We start from the raw sequence: 20875 nt of genomic DNA on the forward strand, positions 1-20875 counted from the left end.
GCGGCTTCAAGAAGTGCACCCAGTGCGCCCGGGTAATCTCGCTCACCGATAGGCACACATCATGTCTTCAGTGCCTCGGGGCTGGGCACCGTCCGCAGGCCTGTAGTCTTTGCGCTCTTTTGAAAAAGTGGACTCAGGTAGCGAGATTAGCCCAGTGGAACGTGTTGTTCTCGGGCTCTTCGTCGACGTCAGCACAGGGCGCACCGAGTACATCGGCATCGACAGCATCCAGACCATCGGTGACGGCATCGGCTGCATCGAAGCGCCGACCTCTTGCATCGTCGGTGCTGAGGCATCGGACAGCTGCATCGACGTCGGTGGTACCGGGACCTCCGCTGCTGCTGATGTCGTCGGACGGTGGTGTTTCATCAGGAGTGCAGGTGAGGGCTGTCCATTCCCCTGCTGGTGGCGGTGAGCCTTCGGGTGGGTCTCCTCCTGCCCTGAGGGCTCCTGCGGTACAGCCCCCCCCCCCCCCCCCCCCGAGATCGACCTTCTTCGGCCTCGGCCCCGAGGAAGCGACGATTGGATTCTACGTCCTCCTCGTCGGTAAAGGGAAGCTCCGGTGACATGCTTCGCTTGAAAAAATCAAAGAAGCATCGACACCGGTCTCCTTCCCGCGTCGGTACCGAGAGCACTGGGTCGCCAAGGGAGTCGGCACCCAGTAGGCATCGGCACCGGGAGGATCGCTCACCCTCTGTTCAGGAGGTGTCGATGCGCTCCACCTTGGACAGCCCGGAACAGACTCTGACCTCGACGCCTGCATCGGCTTCCATGTCTTTCTCCACAGCCGCTCTGCACGAGAGTCTCCGGGCCGTTCTCCCAGAGATCCTGGGAGAGCTGTTGCGCCCTTCCCCTCTGGTACCGGCGGTGCCTGCGCTACCGGTACCGTCGAGTGAGGCGCCGGCTGGCCCCTTCTCCGGGGCGAGGTCTCCGACATCGGTACCGCTTGCGGTACCGGCTGCGGCCGCCTCCCAGGAAGACTCCCCGACGACGTTGGTGGAGGGAGCTTCGCCGGTGTTGGCGAGGGAGTCTACCTCTCGATGCTCCCACCGTGGCCGTGTTTCCACGGAGTCGAGTCAGGCACGGCTTCAGACACAGGTTCGTGAACTTGTGTCTGATACCGATGGTGAGGCCTCGTGGGAGGAGGAGGAGGACATCAGATATTTCTCTGACGAGGAGTCTGATGGCCTTCCTTCGGATCCCACTCCCTCCCCTGAAAGGCAGCTTTCTCCTCCCGAGAGTCTGTCTTTTGCGGCCTTTGTCCGGGAGATGTCTACGGCCATCCCCTTCCCGGTGGTTGTGGAGGATGAGCCCAGGGCTGAAATGTTTGAGCTCTTGAACTATCCTTCTCCACCTAAGGAAGCGTCCACAGTACCCATGCATCATGTCCTAAAAAAGACATTGCTGGCGAACTGGACCAAGCCTCTAAGTAATCCCCACATTCCCAAGAAGATCGAGTCCCAGTACCGGATCCATGGGGACCCAGAGCTGATGCGCACGCAGTTGCCTCACGACTCTGGTGTGGTGGATCTGGCCCTAAAGAAGGCTAAGAGTTCTAGGGAGCATGCTTCGGCGCCCCCGGGCAAAGACTCTAGAACCTTAGACTCCTTTGGGAGGAAGGCCTACCATTCTTCTATGCTCGTGGCCAAGATCCAGTCATACCAGCTCTACACGAGCATCCATATGCGGAACAATGTGCGGCAGTTGGCGGGCTTGGTGGACCAGCTCCCTCCTGAGCAAGCCAAGCCGTTTCAGGAGGTGGTCAGGCAGCTGAAGGCATGCAGAAAATTCCTGGCCAGAGGGGTATATGATACCTTCGATGTTGCATCCAGGGCCGCTGCTCAAGGTGTGGTGATGCGCAGACTCTCATGGCTGCGTGCCTCCGACCTGGAGAATAGGATCCAGCAGCGGATTGCGGACTCCCCTTGCCGTGCGGACAACACTTTTGGAGAGAAAGTCGAACAGGTGGTAGAACAGCTCCGCCAGCGGGATACCGCTTTTGACAAGTTCTCCCGCCGTAAGCCTTCAGCATCTACCTCCTCAGGTAGACGTTTTTATGGGGGAAGGAAGGCTGTTCCCTACTCTTCTGGTAAGCGTAGGTACAATCCTCCTTCCCGACAGCCTGCGGCCCAGGCTAAGCCCCAGCGCGCTCGCTCTCGTCAGCAGCGTGCGCCTCAGCAAGGCCCCACGGCTCCCCAGCAAAAGCAGGGGACGAGCTTTTGACTGGCTCCAGCAGAGCATAGCCGACATCAACGTGTCCGTGCCGGGCGATCTGCCGGTCGGGGGGAGGTTGAAAGTTTTTCACCAAAGGTGGCCTCTTATAACCTCCGACCGTTGGGTTCTCCAAATAGTCCGGCAGGGATACACCCTCAATTTGGCCTCAAAGCCTCCAAATTGCCCACTGGGAGCTCAGTCCTACAGCTTCCAGCACAAGCAGGTACTTGCAGAGGAACTCTCCGCCCTTCTCAGCGCCAATGCGGTCGAGCCCGTGCCATCCGGGCAAGAAGGGCTGGGATTCTATTCCAGGTACTTCCTTGTGGAAAAGAAAACAGGGGAGATGCGTCCCATCCTAGACCTAAGGGCCCTGAATAAATATCTGGTCAAGGAAAGTTCAGGATGCTTTCCCTGGGCACCCTTCTTCCCATGATTCAGGAAAACGATTGGCTATGCTCTCTGGACTTGAAGGACGCCTACACACACATCCCGATATTGCCAGCTCACAGGCAGTATCTGCGATTTCAACTGGGCACACGTCACTTCCAGTACTGTGTGCTATCCTTTGGGCTCGCCTCCGCGCCCAGGGTGTTCACGAAGTGCCTGGCTGTAGTAGCAGCAGCGCTTCGCAGGCTGGGAGTGCATGTGTTCCCTTATCTCGACGATTGGCTGGTGAAGAACACTCCTGGAGCTACTGGGGTTTGTGATAAATTACCCAAAATCCCATCTTCTCCCAGTGCAGAGACTCGAATTCATAGGAGCTCTGCTGGATTCTCGGACTGCTCGTGCCTATCTTCCGGAGACAAGTGCCAACAATCTGCTGTCCCTCGTCTCGCGGGTGCGAGCGTCCCAGCAGATCACAGCTCGGCAGATGTTGAGATTGCTTGGCCACATGGCCTCCACAGTCCATGTGACTCCCATGGCACGCCTTCACATGCGATCTGCTCAATGGACCCTAGCCTCCCAGTGGTTCCAGGCTGCTGGGGATCTAGAGGACGTGATCCACCTGTCCACGAGTTTTCTCAAATCCCTGTATTGGTGGACGATTTGGACCAATTTGACTCTGGGACGCCCCTTCCAAATTCCTCAGCCACAAAAGGTGCTGACTACGGATGCGTCTCTCCTGGGGTGGGGAGCTCATGTCGATGGACTTCACACCCAAGGAAGCTGGTCCCTCCAGGAACGCGATCTGCAGATCAATCTCCTGGAGTTATGAGCGGTCTGGAACGCTCTGAAGGCTTTCAGAGATAGGCTGTCCCACCAAATTATCCAAATTCAGACAGACAACCAGGTTGCCATGTATTACATCAAAAAGCAGGGGGGCACCGGATCTCGCCCCCTGTGTCAGGAAGCTGTCAGCATGTGGCTGTGGGCTCGCCGTTACGGCATGTTGCTCCAAGCCACATATCTGGCAGGCGTAAACAACAGTCTGGCCGACAGGTTGAGCAGGATTATGCAACCTCACGAGTGGTCGCTCAACTCCAGAGTAGTGCGCCAGATCTTCCAGGTGTGGGACACCCCCTTGGTAGATCTCTTTGCATCTCGAGCCAACCACAAGGTCCCTCAGTTCTGTTCCAGACTTCAGGCCCACGGCAGGCTGGCATCGGATGCCTTCCTCCTGGATTGGGGGGATGGCCTGCTGTATGCTTATCCTCCCATACCTCTGGTGGGGAAGACTTTGTTGAAACTCAAGCAAGACCGAGGCACCATGATTCTGATTGCTCCTTTTTGGCCGCGTCAGATCTGGTTCCCTCTCCTTCTGGAGTTGTCCTCCGAAGAACCGTGGAGATTGGAGTGTTTTCCGACCCTCATCACCCAGAACGAGGGGGCGCTTCTGCATCCCAACCTCCAGTCTCTGGCTCTCACGGCCTGGATGTTGAGAGCGTAGACTTTGCCTCCTTGGGTCTGTCGGAGGGTGTCGCCCTGTCTTGCTTGCTTCCAGAAAAAATTCCACTAAGAGGAGTTACTTCTTTTTATGGAGGAGGTTTGCCGTCTGGTGTGACAGCAAGGCCTTAGATCCTCGCTCCTGTCCTACACAGACCCTGCTTGAATACCTTCTGCACTTGTCTGAGTCTGGTCTCAAGACCAACTCTGTAAGGGTTCACCTTAGCGCAATCAGTGCATACCATTATCGTGTGGAAGGTAAGCCGATCTCAGGACAGTCTTTAGTTTTTCGCTTCATGAGAGGTTTGCTTTTGTCAAAACTCCCCATCAAACCTCCTACAGTGTCATGGGATCTCAATGTCGTTCTCACCCAGCTGATGAAACCTCCTTTTGAGCCACTGAACTCCTGCCATCTGAAGTACTTGACCTGGAAGGTCATTTTCTTGGTGGCAGTTACTTCATCTCGTAGAGTCAGTGAGCTGCAAGCCCTGGTATCCCAGGCCCGTTACACCAAATTTCATCACAACAGAGTAGTCCTCCACACTCACCCTAAGTTCTTGCCAAAGGTAGTGTCGGAGTTCCATCTGAACCAGTCAGTTGTCTTGCCAACATTCTTTCCCCTTCCTCATTCCTGCCCTGCTGAACGTCAGCTGCACACATTGGACTGCAAAAGAGCATTGGCCTTCTATCTGGAGCGGACACAGCCCAACAGACAGTCCGCCCAATTGTTTGTTTCTTTTGACCCCAATAGGAGGGGAGTGGCTGTAGGGAAACGCACCATATCCAATTGGCTAGCAGATTGCATTTCCTTCACTTACGCCCAGGCGGGGCTGGCTCTTGAGGGTCATGTCACGGCTCATAATGTTAGAGCCATGGCTGCGTCGGTAGCCCACTTGAAGTCAGCCTCCATTGAAGAAATTTGCAAAGCTGCGACGTGGTCATCTGTCCACACATTCACATCTCATTACTGCCTGCTGCAGGATACCCGACGCGACAGTCGGTTCGGGCAGTCAGTGCTTCAGAATCTGTTCGGGGTTTAGAATCCAACTCCACCCCCCTAGGCCCATTTTTTATTCTGTTCCAGGCTACACTCTCAGTTAGTTGGATAAGTTGTTAGGTCAATCTCAGTTATGTCCTCGCCGTTGCGAGGCCCAATTGACCATGTTTGTTTTGAGTGAGCCTGGGGGCTAGGGATACCCCATCAGTGAGAACAAGCAGCCTGCTTGTCCTCGGAGAAAGCGAATGCTACATACCTGTAGAAGGTATTCTCCGAGGACAGCAGGCTGATTGTTCTCACAAACCCGCCCGCCTCCCCTTTGGAGTTGTGTCTTCCCTTGTCTTTGTCTTGCTACATACGGGACTGACGAACACGAGCCGGTTCGGGCAGGAAGACGGCCGCGCATGCGCATCGTCGCGCGAGGACTAGCAAAGGCCTTTGCTAGTGAAGTTTCTGATTGGAGGGGGCTGCCGTGGACGTCACCCATCAGTGAGAACAATCAGCCTGCTGTCCTCGGAGAATACCTTCTACAGGTATGTAGCATTCGCTTTCCTACCTGGTGAAGAACCTTCCCCCCCCCCAGGCCCGTTCCCCCCTCTCGCCCTCCCCTCCCTTCATCTATTCTCCTTCACTATCCCCCCCCCCCCCCCCCCCGTTCCCATCTATCCCTTCCCCCCTCTCCTTCCCCTTTTACCTTCTCCAATTTGCCACCCATAACTGGCAAACAGGTCTTTGATTATGCACCTGAGGGCTCGCCTCCAACCCGATGTGACATATGTATTCTGGGTAATTACCTCATTCCCCCCTTCAGTATTTTCTCTTGCCTTTGTTTTTTTTGTTTTGTTTTGTTTTCCAACAGTCAATTCCTTGTGTATGCTGTGCACCTTACTTTTTAATATTTTGTCCAGGCTGGTCCCAATCTTCTTTATCTTCTCTTCCTTGGCTCCGCAGTAGTCGTTGCCTGTCCATGATGTTCGTCTTGCAGCCTTTCACCCCAAGGCTGAGTTTATCCACTCCATCGCTGTCTCTGATATTGTAAACGACTTCCATCCATTGCTTGTCTGGATCCTCAGTGTAGCCAGGTATTGTAGTATGAATCTTTGTTGTTTTTCCACCAGTCGTATGCATGCTGGTGTAAATGCTCGTCTCCGTGCCATCAGAGGAGCAGAGTAGTCTTGAAAAAATTTATGTCACTTCCTTCATACTTTGCTTCCTCTTTATTGTTTTTTGTAATGGCGTAGCACTGCTGCTTTCTATGAGTAGCGGTGGAATTTGGCTATAATTATCCTGGGCCTCGTGCCCCGGGGCTGCTTTTGCCCTATCTTATGCGCTCTTTCTAGATGTATTCCACTTCCTTCACCTGCTTCTGGGAATCACGCTTGCAGCCAGGTCTCCAGAGAGGTTTTTATCAGTACTCCAGAAAGCATTTCTGGGAATCTGACGAATCTTAAGTTCTCCCTTCTGGAGCGATTCTCTAGATCATCCAATTTTTGTTGGCACTCCATAGTCAAGTGTTCCAATTTTTCTAAACTTGCTATGTGCTCGTGCTGGATGTCTTCGACCTCCGATACCTGTGTCTCCAGCTTGCCCGCATGCCTAGTTAACTCAGAGGTAAGGGCTGTCAGACCTGTAAGCTGCTTCGATAGTTGACTGAAGCGCAAGTCTAAGGTGCGTACAACCACCTCTGTGAGCTCTGTTACCAGCGATTCTGCTGGTGTGTGGGGTGGGGATGCAGGCGGCGAAGCCGGCGCCATTTTGTTTTCTGCTCCACTGAGTCGGTCCTCTTTCCATTTCGTTAACTTTTGTGGCCGCCAACATTTCCTTATTCACCAGGAATTGTCCATATACTCTTACATTGACAATAAGTTCGTTTTTTCCTCTGATTCTGGCCTGGGGGCGCTTCTGGTATCGAGTTAGAGGCTTCCCTCGGAGCTGGCGATGTAACTCACGTCCGCCTCCGCTCACTGCATCACGTGACCTCTCCGAAAGATATCACACTTAAGATAATGTTCTTAGTGGAGATCTGTTTGATCAGAAGGATCTTGGAATTACAGGCCTTTTCATGTCCAGAACCTTCCTAGTTATGTCAAAGTTAAAATGTAAGGTTCATCTGGTTTCTTTCTTTTTGCTTAAGGTTGTGACCCCTTTCCATGTTAACCAGTAATCCCTCTTCAGTGGGATATGCAGCAGGCCTTGCAGTGTTATTTAAAAAAGAAAGAGGATTTCAGAATTAGTTCTATTCGTAGAGAGTCGGTTTATGGTTTGGTTATAAGTTGTTACTTTGCCCTGGATCTGGTGAGGGGGGTGGAGGAATCGATTTCATTGTTCTGTTACTGAAATGTCAGCTGGTTGTGGACTGCACAAGAACCCTATGTTTGATGGTATTATCAAGCCAGTGGTTCTCGGTTTCCATCTGCTGGCAGGAGAGCATAAACCCACGCATCTGGATTGGTCTTGAGGGACTCAAATAAAGAAAATTAGCAGGTAAGATCTCATTTCTCCTTATTTGGCAGATTAATCTCTAGTGGTGCATCCCTACATACTGCTAGGGGGTCTAGAGCTGCCATTTTACAAGATGGCAGTGGTGAGAGGGAGAGACTGTTGGACACCTCCCTGGACCAGGTAAGTTTAATCGGTCTGGGAGAAGGATGTCCTGCTGCATTGGAATGTCTTTGGTCCAGGCCCTCACAATGCTGGTTGCCTAGGCCAGGAGTGTCTGGATCAGATAATCTCTGAGTGGGGGTAGTAACTCGGCCTATTTGGACCAGCAGCCCTCTGAGGTGAAATGCTGCACTTCCCCACAGATATTCCTGCTGCTCCCGCATAGGATCAGCATGGATTTTTCCACTGGGAGCAATTACCAATTCAGCAGGTTACATGCAATTTGTTTGCCAACCATGCTACCCTTTATCACATTTTTCTTTGCTAAAACCCTTACTACATCAGGGGATTAGCACAAGAAAATCAAAAGTAAAATGTTGTGCTTAGTGTGTACATATTCATTCCCATTACACACACATTTCATGTTTAACTGCATTAGTACAATGGAACATCTGTAATAAATTATGTTTCTTGTTTTTTTGCACTTTCTTTGTATTTATGCTTGTGTATTTCATATGTCTTCCCTTCCTATCTCTTCCTATGTGTGTGTCTGTTTGCCCTCTCCTTCCACCCCCCCCCCCCCTTCCTTTGCATGTGTTTGTCTCCTCAAACCCTCCTTTTTTGTATGCTGGGTGTGATATTCTTTCTTACCTTCCTGGTGTGTACATGGGTGTATCATTCCTTTCCTCACATTGTCTCTTTCTGAAAATGCCAGGTTCAGCAGCGGATTGGGTACTGTCCTCAGTTTGACGCTTTGCTAGATCACATGACTGGCCGTGAGACCCTGAGCATGTATGCACGACTGCGAGGCATTCCTGAGAGGTACTTGGGAAGCTGCGTGGAGAATATGTTGCGGGGTTTGCTCCTGGAATCCTATGCTGACAAGCTAGTCAGGACCTACAGGTGAGACCATAGGGAAACTGCCTACCTGTCAAGCACTTCCCCTTCTTATCAAAACCAGCTTTCCAGTGCACAGCTACTACTTCCCATTTTAAAGGGTAGTAGGACAAGAAGTTGCATACCTAAAACAGGGGTTCTTGCACAGCAGGATAAGTCAGCCACACACTGGTGATTTTGTACAACAGCGCCATGGAAGGATTGGCTCTCCTAGAGCTCAGAAAACCCTAGAAAACTTTTCTGAGGCTGTGCTAGCCATCTTCCATAGTTCATAGTAGTTTGTAGTTCATCTTTATTTGATATGCCATCTGTAAAATTGATTTTATCTAGTCGGTTTATAATAAAAGTAAATGAAAGGAGAACAGAGTAAGAGAGACATAAGGAGGCCTAGGTTACAAAGCTAAATTAATAATGTATAAGAACTAAAATTATGGTTAAGGCACAATAAGGTGGGAACAAGAAACCATAAACACAAGTCATGCCATGGTCTACTGCGAGAGGAGCCAGCAAAGTTAGATAAAAGCAAGTTATTGGAGGGAAATACTAGGGTATAATACGTTTTTAATGCTTTCTTAGATGTCTTTAAGGCATAGGCGCCCGGTATAAGAGGCTTGGGGAGGCTAAGAGGTTTAGGTATCCGGGGGGGGGGGGGGTTTGGGCTGGCGAGTGGCGCCGTGAGTGTCCCCTTCCCTCCCTTTCCATTAATTACTATCTGCCCCGTGCCATCTTTAATTTACCTCCGCTCCGTCCCCAGCGTCGACTCGGCCGCATCATTTCAAAGCCCGCCCTGCTGCCCGTCTCTCTATTCTCCCTTCGCGACGTGATTCGTTCTACAGACAGAGTCCCGCCTTCTGACATCATTTCCTCGAGGGCGGGACTCTGTCTGCAGAACGAATCACGTCGCGAAGGGAGCGAGGGGAGAATAGAGAGACGGGCAGCAGGGCGGGCTTTGAAATGATGCGGCCGAGTCGACGCTGGGGACGGAGCGGAGGTAAATTAAAGATGGCACGGGGCAGATAGTAAGCAAGGGGAGACCCAGGGCGCCGCTGGCCTAGATGGATGGAGGCAGGGGAGAGGAGAATCGGGCTAGGTATGGATGGATGGAGGGGGACAGAAGGGAATTGCTGGATGTGCATGGAGGGCAGGGGAGAGGAGGGTTGCTGGAATGGGTCGATAGAGGGGATGGCAGGGGAGAGAGGAAGGTTGCTGGACATGGGTGGGTGGCTAGAGGGGAGAGGAGGGTTGCTGGACATGGGTGGATGGAGGGGGGGCAGGGGAGAGAGAGGAGGGTTGCTGGACATGGGTGGCTAGAGGGGAGAACAGGGTTGGTGGACATGGATGGATGGAGGACAGGGGAGAGAGGAGGGTTGCTGGACATGCATGGAGGGAAGGGAAGACAGGAAGGAGATGCACATGGATGGAGGGGAAGAGAGAGAGAAAAAATGCTGGGCATGGATGGAGGGGAGGGAAGAGAGAGGACGGAGATGAGGGAAAAGGGAGAAAACCTGCACATCGATGGAGAAAATAGGCAGAAGCTGGATCCACTGGACAGTCAAGTCTACAGAGGACCCAGCTTTTACTTACGGATGTAAGGCAAGAAATGAAGAAGAAAGGCGGAAAGTAAAGAAATAAATGGAAAGGAAGCCCTGGAAACGGAGTTAAGAGGACAGATAGCAGCAGAATTGGATACTTGGCCAGCATGATCAGAAAAACAGTCACCAGACAACAAAGGTAGAAAAGTTCATTTTATTTTCATTATAGTGTTTGGAATATGTTCACTTTGAGAATCAGGTGCTCAACATTAAAAGTTTATATTTATGTACTTATTTCTGGCATTTTATCCCACATTAAACATGAATTAGGGTGTTTTGTGGCTCTACATGAGAATTGTGATATGATCCCTTGTTTCATATTGTTGACGGTCTGCATTTTCCGTATGGGTGGTATAGGTTCTGCCCAGTGTAATATTTATGGTACAGTAAGGTTCTGAGTGTGTTTTTGCACAAAGTTGTGCATAGTGTTTTGCAGTTGAGCGATTGTGGTTAGTATATGCTTTGAGCAACCACTTTATTCTTTGACATATGATACATAACTAATATCTAAATTTAATAAAAGGTATTCATTGTGACTTTTTATTTATTTTTTCTGTGTGTTATCAGACAATTATGGATTTAAGCTCCACCCCTGGCCCCACCCCCTTTAGCCTCCCCAAACAGTTGGGCCACCGACCGCCTATGCTTTAAGGACTTTTCATTATGAATGTCAGTAAGTAATTGATTCAACAAACTGGGGGCCCAAATAATGAAATAGTACCCACCCGTTTCTGCTTAAGTACAACCTCCAGTGTAGGCAGGTTCATCCTAGGGGGGACAGTGAGTGGGTTTATGTGTCCAACATCCTGCTGCCATGGAGAAACCACCCCCACCCTTACAGATAAGCAACTTTTTCTTTTTCCATGGACAAGCTGGATGGGTCAGACAGTTACATACTGGTGACTCACAAGCAGAGGACTGTGAAGGGGTGTTATTTTAGAGAACTATATGTGTAACCTTTACAGCCTGTACAGTGAGCTGTGAAAAGATGAAACTGCACGAGAACAATGGAGATCTCTGTGTAAAAGAGGAAAATGATTGGAGTGCTGCAGGCCATGTGTAACATTGCACCTGCTTTCAGGTGATGTGAACAAGTGCTAAATGACAGAATGGTATTCAGAAAACAAGTAAAACAATGAACTCGGGAAGACCAGGCCAGTTTGCCTAGCATGTCAAGAATGGCCCAGTAGCATAGTTCCTTATAAGCTGCAGCAGCTGTCACATGACTCAACACACACCATTTTTGCACTGTTGCAGCTTGAACTGGCCCTCTCTTTCTCCACCACCTGTCCCAGCTCAGCCAGCAGCAAAAGGAACAAGCAAGCTGTGAGCTAGTTCCAGGTAAATGTCTGGCGGTTGGACCCTGTGTTTGTGCATGACAGAAGGGAGTGCCAAGGTCCTGGCAGAAACTGAAAGAGGGTGGGGAAGGGCTGTTATCTAAGGGCTCTGCTGTCAGTGGCAAGATGTGACATCCCAAGCAGGGGGCAGAAGGGAAACAAAATGCCTGTTTGGGATTGGTTTCACCTGAGCCAGTGTGAAATTGTATTGGTGTGGCAGGGAAATGCCCATTCTTTTTTGAGAAAGTCAGTCAGTTAACAATATGGATGGCTCTGATGTGTAGGCCCTTTGTAGCCATCCAGAAAAAAATGTATTCTGAAAGCCATGCTGGAGTATGACTTGCTATAGCCAGGCAATTTGTGAAATAGAGATTTCCTAACGTACCAGGTTTCTTGGAGTGAAAAAGTTAGGACTCCTTTTCAGTCCAGAGTAGTCTTTCAGCTTGCATTGACATGTGGCTGTATATTGTAGGTTTGAGATCCATAAAGGATCAGAGTAGACAGGGGAGAAAGCGCCATAAGGCAGAGTAAATCCACTGGTGAAAGCGATAGATGGATGAAGGTAAGTGATTAAATGAATCTTAGGCCAGCATTTCATGTGGGTATTCCAGGATTACATGGTTGTCACTGAGCATATATGACAAGAGATACACTAGATTGAAGATCAGTGCTCGCTGGTCCATTTTGTTGAGGTGAGAGCTGTGAAAAACAGCAATTTCAAGGTTGGGATTATTAAACTTCATAACACAGGGTGTATGGATGTAAACAAATCTTTGTGTATCTTGTGGTAGAATGTCTTGTGATGTCTTCAACTATAGCCTTATCAAAAAGATGAGCTACTCAAAGGAGGAGGTGAGCAAAGACTTCCCTTGTTATATGACGAAATAGTCAGATTGGTCCTTCCAGCTTTAGGTTTTAGGTATGGGAACATGGTTGCCAAGGGGCACCAGGAGAGTATATGGATTGTCCTTTGCTGTGGGCCACCTTCATCCAGAGCATTGATGGGATAGAAGAAGGAATTTCATTGGAGCTCCTTGACTAGTGACTAGTTAAGGCATATGGGCTGTCCTCTGTAAGCCTTAAAGGTTCTCATGAAATGGGAACACATCTGTGAAGAGCTTTTGGGTAACCTGGGAATAGGGTGACCATTTGTATCAATTGGATTCCCTGTTTGTTGGTATGGACAATGATACCGGCTGTCCAGGAGTTGAACACAGCAAGAGTGTAGTGTACTGCCTTGAGCTTCAAAATGGCTGATGTGCAATATCCTTTTGCTGAGGTAACCTATTGGTGCTGTTTCTGATATCTTGGGTGTGAAGGAGGCAAGAGAAGCCTTATTGTGTTGTCTCAGGTACACCAGATATAGAAGATACAGGGGGCTAATGGAAGAATCTTACTTTGAATTAATTGTAATGGTCAAATGTTGCATGTTTAGAGGGGTGCAAACTCTATGAGAGAGGTTGTATATGAAGATTTCAAGAGCTTTGGAACTGTGTCTGTCATTATGGAGGTGCTTATAGAGTGTGGCTGATGCAACCAGGTGACTTGCTGCTGTGATATGTTCTGGTAAATGTAGCAGGGCTTGAGCCACAGATAGTGTCGAAACAATCTGAAGGACGAGGAGATGAAAGCATTGGCTTTGTTAAAAGCATGAGAAATCCTGAGGAAGAAGTCCAGTCTATGTGAAATCTTAGTTGAGGAACAAAATCTATCATGATTTTGAGCAGTTTCTGCAATGAACCTGCCAGTGAGGTAGAGGAATACACAGATTCCTGCCACATAGAGAAAAGAGGCTGCTGAGCAGTCTTTGACATTTGATACTAGTAGCATGATCCCAGAAGAGTGAAAAAAAGAAGAGATCTTTCATACTAAGCAAAAGTAGCCAATTGCTGCATTAGAAAGCTCACAAATTCATTTTCAGTGTTATCTTATTGATAAAATCACTGCAAAAGATTGAATGGAGTTGTCCAGATTATTTAGGTATGAGAAGTATCTTCGGGAAGTCTGGTCTTTTATATTCACTAGTAGAAGAGACTGATTTTCAGTGCCAGAGGAAGCTGAGAAAGCATATCAGAACTCTGGAAGTATGTGGAGGTATATGTCATTTTGTTGTATGTAGGTTTTCTGTTGTTGGACAGCATCTTAATTGATACAGTACTAGAGCAGTATTTTTCAATCTGTTTTGGCTGTGACCCCCATGATTACGGCCCAATAAATTGTGTTTCCCCCCCCCCCCCCCCCCCCCCAAGGTGCAGAATAATGCTGCACCTATGGAAAGCCCACCAAATTTGCAACCCCAAACATAATGTTTTGTGACCCCTTTTGGGGTCCCAACCTACAGTTTGGGGAGCTCTGTCCTTTAACAGTCCTGAACTGACAGGGAGTAAACTCATATCAGAGATGGGTAATCTTGGAGATTATAATGAGCATATTTGCAGAGGTTCAAAATTCAGGTAATTTGAACATCTGGAATCAGAGAGCAAGAAAGGCACTGGGGATGGATCAAGAAGAAACTAAAGTGTTAAATAAGAGATAGCCGATTCCTTGACTCTTTGATGATAGAGTTCTTGATTTGGAGGCCACAGATGTATTGTGCTGTTATACAGTTCTAATAAAATACAAAATTTTGAGGGTCATCCAGTGTTCTACCTATGGCTGCTGTGGCTGTTCCAAAGCTGCACAACTTTTTTCCATGTCTTTAGGGGAAAGAATAGTCATATCCTACTGAGCTTCACCTGAATGGGAGTAACAGTATCCCAGGCTTTCTTCAGGAGGCTGTACTGGCACTGTCTCTATTGAAATATAGAAATGTATATGCTGAATCGTAAAATCCCTTTGGACAGTGAAAACCCGTAGTACATAAGAATAGTCATATTGGGTCAGACCAATGGCCCTTCTAGTCCAGTATCCTGTTTCCAACAGTGACCTATCCAGGTCACAAGTATCTGGCAGAAACCCAGATAGTAGCAACATTCCATGCTACCAATCTCAGGGCAAGCAGTGGCTTCCCTATGTCTGTCTCAATTTCAGACTATGGACTCTTCCTTCAGGAACTTGTCCAAACCTTTTTTAAACCCAGATATGCTAACTACTGTTACTATATCTTCCAGCAGAGTTCCAGAGTTTAACTATTCTTTGAGTGAAAAAGTATTTTGTCCTATTTGTTTTAAAAGTATTTCCATGTAGCTTCATTGAGTGTCCCCTTGCATTTGTACTTTCTGAAAGAGTAAAAAAATCAGTTCACTTCTACTCATTCTACACCACTCCGAATTTTGTAGACCTCAGTTACATCTCCCCTCAGCCATCTCTTTTCTAAGCTGAAGAGCACTAACCTTTTAAGCCTTTCCTCATATCAGAGGAGTTCCACCCCCTTTAACATTTTGGTCGCTCTTCTTTGAACCTTTTCAGATTCCGCTATATCTTTTTTAATATAAGGCGACCAGAACTGAATGCAATACTCGGGTAAGGTTGCACCATGGAGCGATACAGAGCCATTATAGTATTCTCAGTCTTATTTACCATCCCTTTGCTAATAATTCCTAGCATCCTGTGGGCTTTTTTGGCCACTGCCACACACTGGGCAGAAGATTTCAGCGTATTATCTTCAACGACACCTAGATCTTTTTCTTGGGTGTTGACCCCCAAGATGTTCCCTGGCATCAGGTAAGTATGATTTGGATAGTTCTTCCAAATGTGCGCCACTTTGCATTTGTCCATGTTAAATTACATCTGCCATTTGGATGCCCAGTCTTCCAGTTTCCTAAGGTTTTCCTGCAATTTTTCACAGTCCGCTTGTGTTTTAACAACCTTGAATAGTTTTTGTCATCTGCACATTGAATCACCTCATTCGTTGCTCCCATTTTCAGATCATTAATAAATATGTTAAATAGCACCGGTCCCAATACAGATCCCTGCGGTGCTCCACTATTCACCCTCCTCCATTGAGAAAAATGGCTATTTAACCCTACCCTCTGTTTTCTATCCAATAACCAATTCATAATCTACAACAGAGCATTGCCTTCTATCACATGACTTTTTAATTTTCTCAGGAGTCTCTCATGAGGAACTTTGTCAAAAGCTTTCTGAAAATCTAGATACACTACATCAACTGGCTCACCTTTATCCACTTGTTTATTCATGCCTTCAAAGAAAAGAAGCAGATTGGTGAGGCAAGACTTCCTTTGGCTGAAAACATGTTGACTCTGTCCCATTAAATGATGTTTATCTATGTTTTCCGTAATTTTATTCTTTATAATAGTTTCCACTATTTTACCCGGCACTGACATCAGGCTTACTGGTGTACAATTTCCCGGATCACCCCGGAACCCTTTTTAAAAATCGGTGTTACATTGTGATTTACTATTCTTTAATTTGTTGAATTAGCTCAGTACGTCTTCCAGATTCACCAAGATTTCTTTCAGTTCTTTCACATCATCACCCTTGAAAACCATTTCTGGTACAGGTAGATCTCTTACATTGTCTTCCATTAAGACCAAAACAAAGAATTCATTCAGTCTCTCCATTATGGCCTTGTCCTCCCTGAGTGCCCCTTTTGCTACTTCATGATCTAACGGTTCCGTGCATTCCCTCGTAATCTTTCTGCTTCTGATGTACTAAAAAAAGTTGTTACTATGAGTTTTTGCCTCTGCGGTAAGTTTCTCTTCATATTTTTTTTTAGCCTTCTTTATCAATTCTTTTCATCTAACGTTGCTTTTTATTTTCTTCATTTAGGTTCTTTTTCCATGCTTTGAAGATTTTTCTTTTGGCTCTAATAGCCTCTTTCACTTCACCTTTTAACCATGCTGGCTGTCGTTTTCTCTTCTTTCCACCTTTGTAAATGCGTGGAATTCATCTGGTCTTGGTTTTCAAGATGGTATTTTTAAACAATGTCCATGCTTGATTTAAAGGCCTAATTTTTGTGGCCGGCCCTTTTATCTTCTTTTTAACCATTTTCCTCACTTTGTCATAGTCGCCCTTTCGAAAATTAAATGCTGCTACAGTAGGTTTCCTTTGTGGCTTCACTCCAGATAGTAGCTCAAACTTGATCATGTTTTAATCACTGTTTCCCAGTGAATCCAACACCATTACCTCTTGTACTTTGCAAGATGGAGCAAGTTTAAAGGCCTCATAGGCCCTTCTCCTTCTTACTTGGGCCTGATGGTTATACTTCCCACATTATATGAAAGATTTTTCTTTGCCCACTCTGCCTAGGCCATATCACAAAATGCAGTGTACTCTAGTCCATCCAGGGTCAGAAGGAAGTATAAAAGCTCCTCTGTAACTCATGGTTCAGCAATTTCTTGGCAGTGTTGTACCTGTATGCAGCAGTTCTCTTGATTTAGTTTGGAGCATCCCAATGGGGTGCCTGGTCTGGCTGATCCCTGTTATGATTCTGCCGGTTTGGCTGAGGGGGAGGGGGGACGTCTCTCCTGATTGGCTGCCAGGGGTTGTGCTGACGTCAGGGGATAGTACTTTAGCCTGCAGCTGAAGAGTTTCTCTGCTTTTGCGTTACTTATTTGGTGGTAACAGGAAAGCCTGATAGGTTTCTCTCAGAACGTGCTCTAGGTTCTGACAGGGATCTGTGTTGATTTAGAGTATTCTTTTCCTTCCCTCTAGGTTAGCTGCTGCTGTGTGTGTGTGTGTGTGCGTGTAGCTCTGTAATCAGGGTCAGCTGCTCGTTTGTTTAGTGGGGGCTGGGCATTGCTCAGCCTCTGGGCTCTGGGCTGAGTGAGAGGTTCTCCTTTGTTTGTTTGTTTTAAAGATTTCTCTTCCCAGTGTCCCCGCCTGCAGGAGGGGAAGCATTCTCTCTGATTGTTTGTTGATTTATGGCACTCTCTCTCTGCTAGCTCTACAAGCTTAACCCTTTGTGTTCTGGGTGCCTCTGTCTACAGTGGGGTTGAGGCAAAGGCTTTCTGCCTTCCTTTTGTGTTTGGTTCCTCTGGCTTCTGCCTGGGGCTCCTACCCGGGTGGGGGGGGTTGCTGTGTTAGTTTCCCTGTCCTGCGCTAGTCCCCTGCGTGGGCGTGGCCCGCTCTGGTCCTTTGTTTCCCCCTCTGCCCTATTGCTGGTGTTCAGCGCGTGTCTGGCCTCTTGGGGCCCTCTGGGTTCTTTCACCCCTCCCTGTGTGTGATTGGGTTCCAGTTCAGCCGTGAGGCTCGCACAAGTGGCTCTGTCTGCGTGGGTTCCGGTTCGGCCGCGAGGCCCGCCTGTATGCCTATTTCCCTTCTTCCTGAGGGACTGTGGGGAGGGGTAGCTTAGGGGGTATTGTGTAGCTGGGGTGTGCGGTGGTGGGTCGGTCTCCCCTTGGCCTGGGTCGGCGCCCTGCTGGCCTCGGCCAGGGCCCAAGGGCTCACGACCAACCCAACGGATTACAATCCCAGAAGCACTGACAGTATGCAGAGACCTCTGTGTTCATCCAGAGTGTAGGAACACAATCTGCTTATTACCGTGGCATTTTTTCTCTCTCTCTGAGAGGGATGAAGGTGTCTCCAGATTTCTATTAAATCCCAACGACCTAAAAAAACTCTGAAAAAGTGCCCGTGTGTCCTGAGCATAACGTGCCCCCCCCCCCTGCCAAGTTGTCCTTGTTGGGATCAAGGGTCAGATTAAAATCCCCTCCCATCAATGGATCACCTTCTAGATGAGTAAGCAGAAATTTGTTCAACTCCTCCCAAAACCCCCCAGGAGACTCATGTGGAGCATAGACATTCACCAACGTGTATAAAGAATCCCCTATCCTTAAGACCAGCAAAATATATCGACCCCCCCCCCCCCCCCGATCCCGAATAACCTTTTTTACCTCCCAGTTACGGGAGGATATGAGAGCCACCATCACACTACAGGTCTTGTTATGCAACCTATTACAAGAAAAGTAAATCTGTGAATATTTGTTTGAAACAGGTATATTCATGGCATGGGAGCAGATGTATGTCTTGAACCAAGGCTACATCTGCCCGCAGGTATATCAACTCTTTAAATATGAGTTGACATTTCTGTGGAGAGTTTGGTCCCCACACATTAAGGGTGACACAATAAATCTGAAGCATAAAATTAACTGTCATTTACTTATATTTCCTAGCACAATTCCAACCCAAGGCCCCGCTGTGCATCTGAAACACCCCCTCCCCAGTATCCCCCACTCTCCCTCCCCCCACCCCAATTCCAATATAGAACTTTGCTCATCCAGCTTAACCAGATGATGCATCCTTGGAGGGAGAAAAGAAAACAAATGTCAACCTGCAACCCCATTATACAATTCTAGTAAGCACCAGAGCAACCATGCGTATTCAGTTATTTCAAATCCTAGATAATATAGAAGTAGTAGACTCTGCGGAAAGAAAAGGTTACATTACTCATTGGTATTTAGGGACCCAACTGGGTAACAGCCATATCTGCGTCTCTGATACTGATCACCATAAATATCAGTGACCACCAACAGCGACCTCAGCCATCTCAAAGAGCTAATGTCCCCTTCCACTTTCCCAGTCATGGTATCCTCTTGTCCTTAAGTGCAGTATCCAAGCGCTGGTGCCCAAGACATTTGATGTGAGGGATTCGTTGCCATTGGGTGTCCCCTTGGGGCCTGAGGATTCCTTAGGTGATGCAGGCCCGCGGTAGTCTCTGCCAAGTCTGGAAAACTCTCCCCTCCTATAGAGACCGCACATGCTGCATCTTGCCCTCATGATAAAACAGCAGAGCATAGGGATGTTTCCATCTATATCAGATATCCTGGGAGCACAAATAATGTGTTAGGGGTCGGAGCTCCATCCTGCACTGTAAAGTGGCCTCCACGAGATCCTGGTAGTTTTCTATTTGATAAGAATTCCAGGCGACACGTTCCTGAGAGCAGGCCTTGTGTAGAACCCGTTCCTTAAGCTTGTAATCACTAAAACAGGCAAATATGGCCTAAGGAGGGGCCCCCATGGTTTTGTGGACTCATTTCAAACTAATCTGCTGCAGGGGCAGCGGCTGCTGAGGTTCACTAAGCAGCATACTGACAATATTCTTCACCACCTTCTCACAGTTGTTATAGGTCGGAGTCTCCGGGATTCCACGAAAGTGTAGATAATAGTAGCGGCTCCGGTTCTCGAGGTCTTCCAATTTATCAAGAATCAATTTGGAGCCTGCCTGAGCTTCCTGAACTTTCTTTTCAACCATGCCCAGAGCTTCCTCGTGTTCATCTAGCCACTGTTCTGCATCCTCTACTCTGTGACCCAGTTCTGTAATTTCACCAGCCTCTAACTCATCGTGGGCTGCTTTAAGGTTTGATTTTAATCTCTCTTAGCCAGGTGTGAATTTCAGGCAACGGATCCTGATCGGACGCATGAGATGGATCATGTAAGGTAAGAAGTTCTACCTGAGGTGGTTGTAATTCTAGAGAACCCATTGTGGATGGGATGGGGCCTGCCTCTGCCATGCGGTTAGCTGCTTTTCTTCCCGTGTAGGCAAACCCAGTAAGGTCTAGCAGTCGGGTTTTTACATTCGTCCAGGAATTGCAGCCGGTTAAAATTAATAATACCCTGATTCTAGGGTGGTTTGCTTCAGATTGTCGTGTGGTTGCTTATTTTAGCTGTGGGATTGCTTGGAGCAATGCCCTCAGGCTGCCATCTCAATCAGTGACGTCACTTCCTCCTTCGGCATTTTATTTCTCAACTTCCTGTTAGTGCTTGAGCGGTGATTAACTCGGGCACTGACAGAAAAGTTGATACTTTCTGAGCAGCAGATTTGCTGTGATTTTAACGTGGCATGAATTTGCATGCTCATTATTTTTAGAATGTCACAGCAATTTTTCTGGCTATGTTTGTGGTAGAGGCTCCCTCTACTGCAACCCTTTGATCATGGGCCCCCAGGGAAACAGTATTTGATTCCCACTGCAGTTCCTTGTGACTCTGGGCAAGTCTCAACTCTCCACTGCTCCAGGTTCAAAAACTTAGATTGTGAGCCCGCTAGAGACAAGAAGGTACCTGCATAAATCAATTTGTCCACGTTAAATTTAATATAATAAATGTAAACTGGTTTACATACCTTGAGCTCTGTCTCCACTCTGTTGCACAGCACCTTCTGAGGTATAATCTCCCCCCCCCCCTCCCCCCCCCCCCCCCCCCCGGGGCAACACACATCCTCCTGCTCTCCCCATGCAATTGTACTATGTAAACGCCACAGAAAGGTGGTGTATCAGGAATCTCAAACGTATGAGGAAATACTGCTTTACTGAGAGGACAGCGGCTTCCTGAAGGTGTGGGGATTTAAACCAAGAGAAATGTGAGCATGTTTGGGATAGATGCAGAGGGCAGTGGTGGGAGCAGTAAATTAAAAAAAAAAAAAGTGGGGAAGAGAAGACCTGAGTGTTGGACCA

The 20875-nt window shown here is 48.1% G+C and overlaps 1 protein-coding gene across 3 annotated transcripts in view; it reads left to right on the forward strand.

Annotated features, from left to right (window-relative positions):
• The window catches only part of ABCA3 (ATP binding cassette subfamily A member 3), a 338890-nt gene that overhangs the window by 301707 nt on the left and 16308 nt on the right, over window positions 1-20875 (forward strand). For all 3 annotated transcript variants that reach the window (XM_030211949.1, XM_030211951.1, XM_030211950.1), the window contains exon 27: window positions 8412-8599. In XM_030211949.1, coding sequence (XP_030067809.1) covers window positions 8412-8599 — 188 coding nt within the window. The remainder of the gene's footprint in view (window positions 1-8411; window positions 8600-20875) is intronic.

The sequence above is a fragment of the Microcaecilia unicolor genome, chromosome 8, assembly GCF_901765095.1.
Source record: "Microcaecilia unicolor chromosome 8, aMicUni1.1, whole genome shotgun sequence".
Taxonomy (NCBI): domain Eukaryota; kingdom Metazoa; phylum Chordata; class Amphibia; order Gymnophiona; family Siphonopidae; genus Microcaecilia; species Microcaecilia unicolor.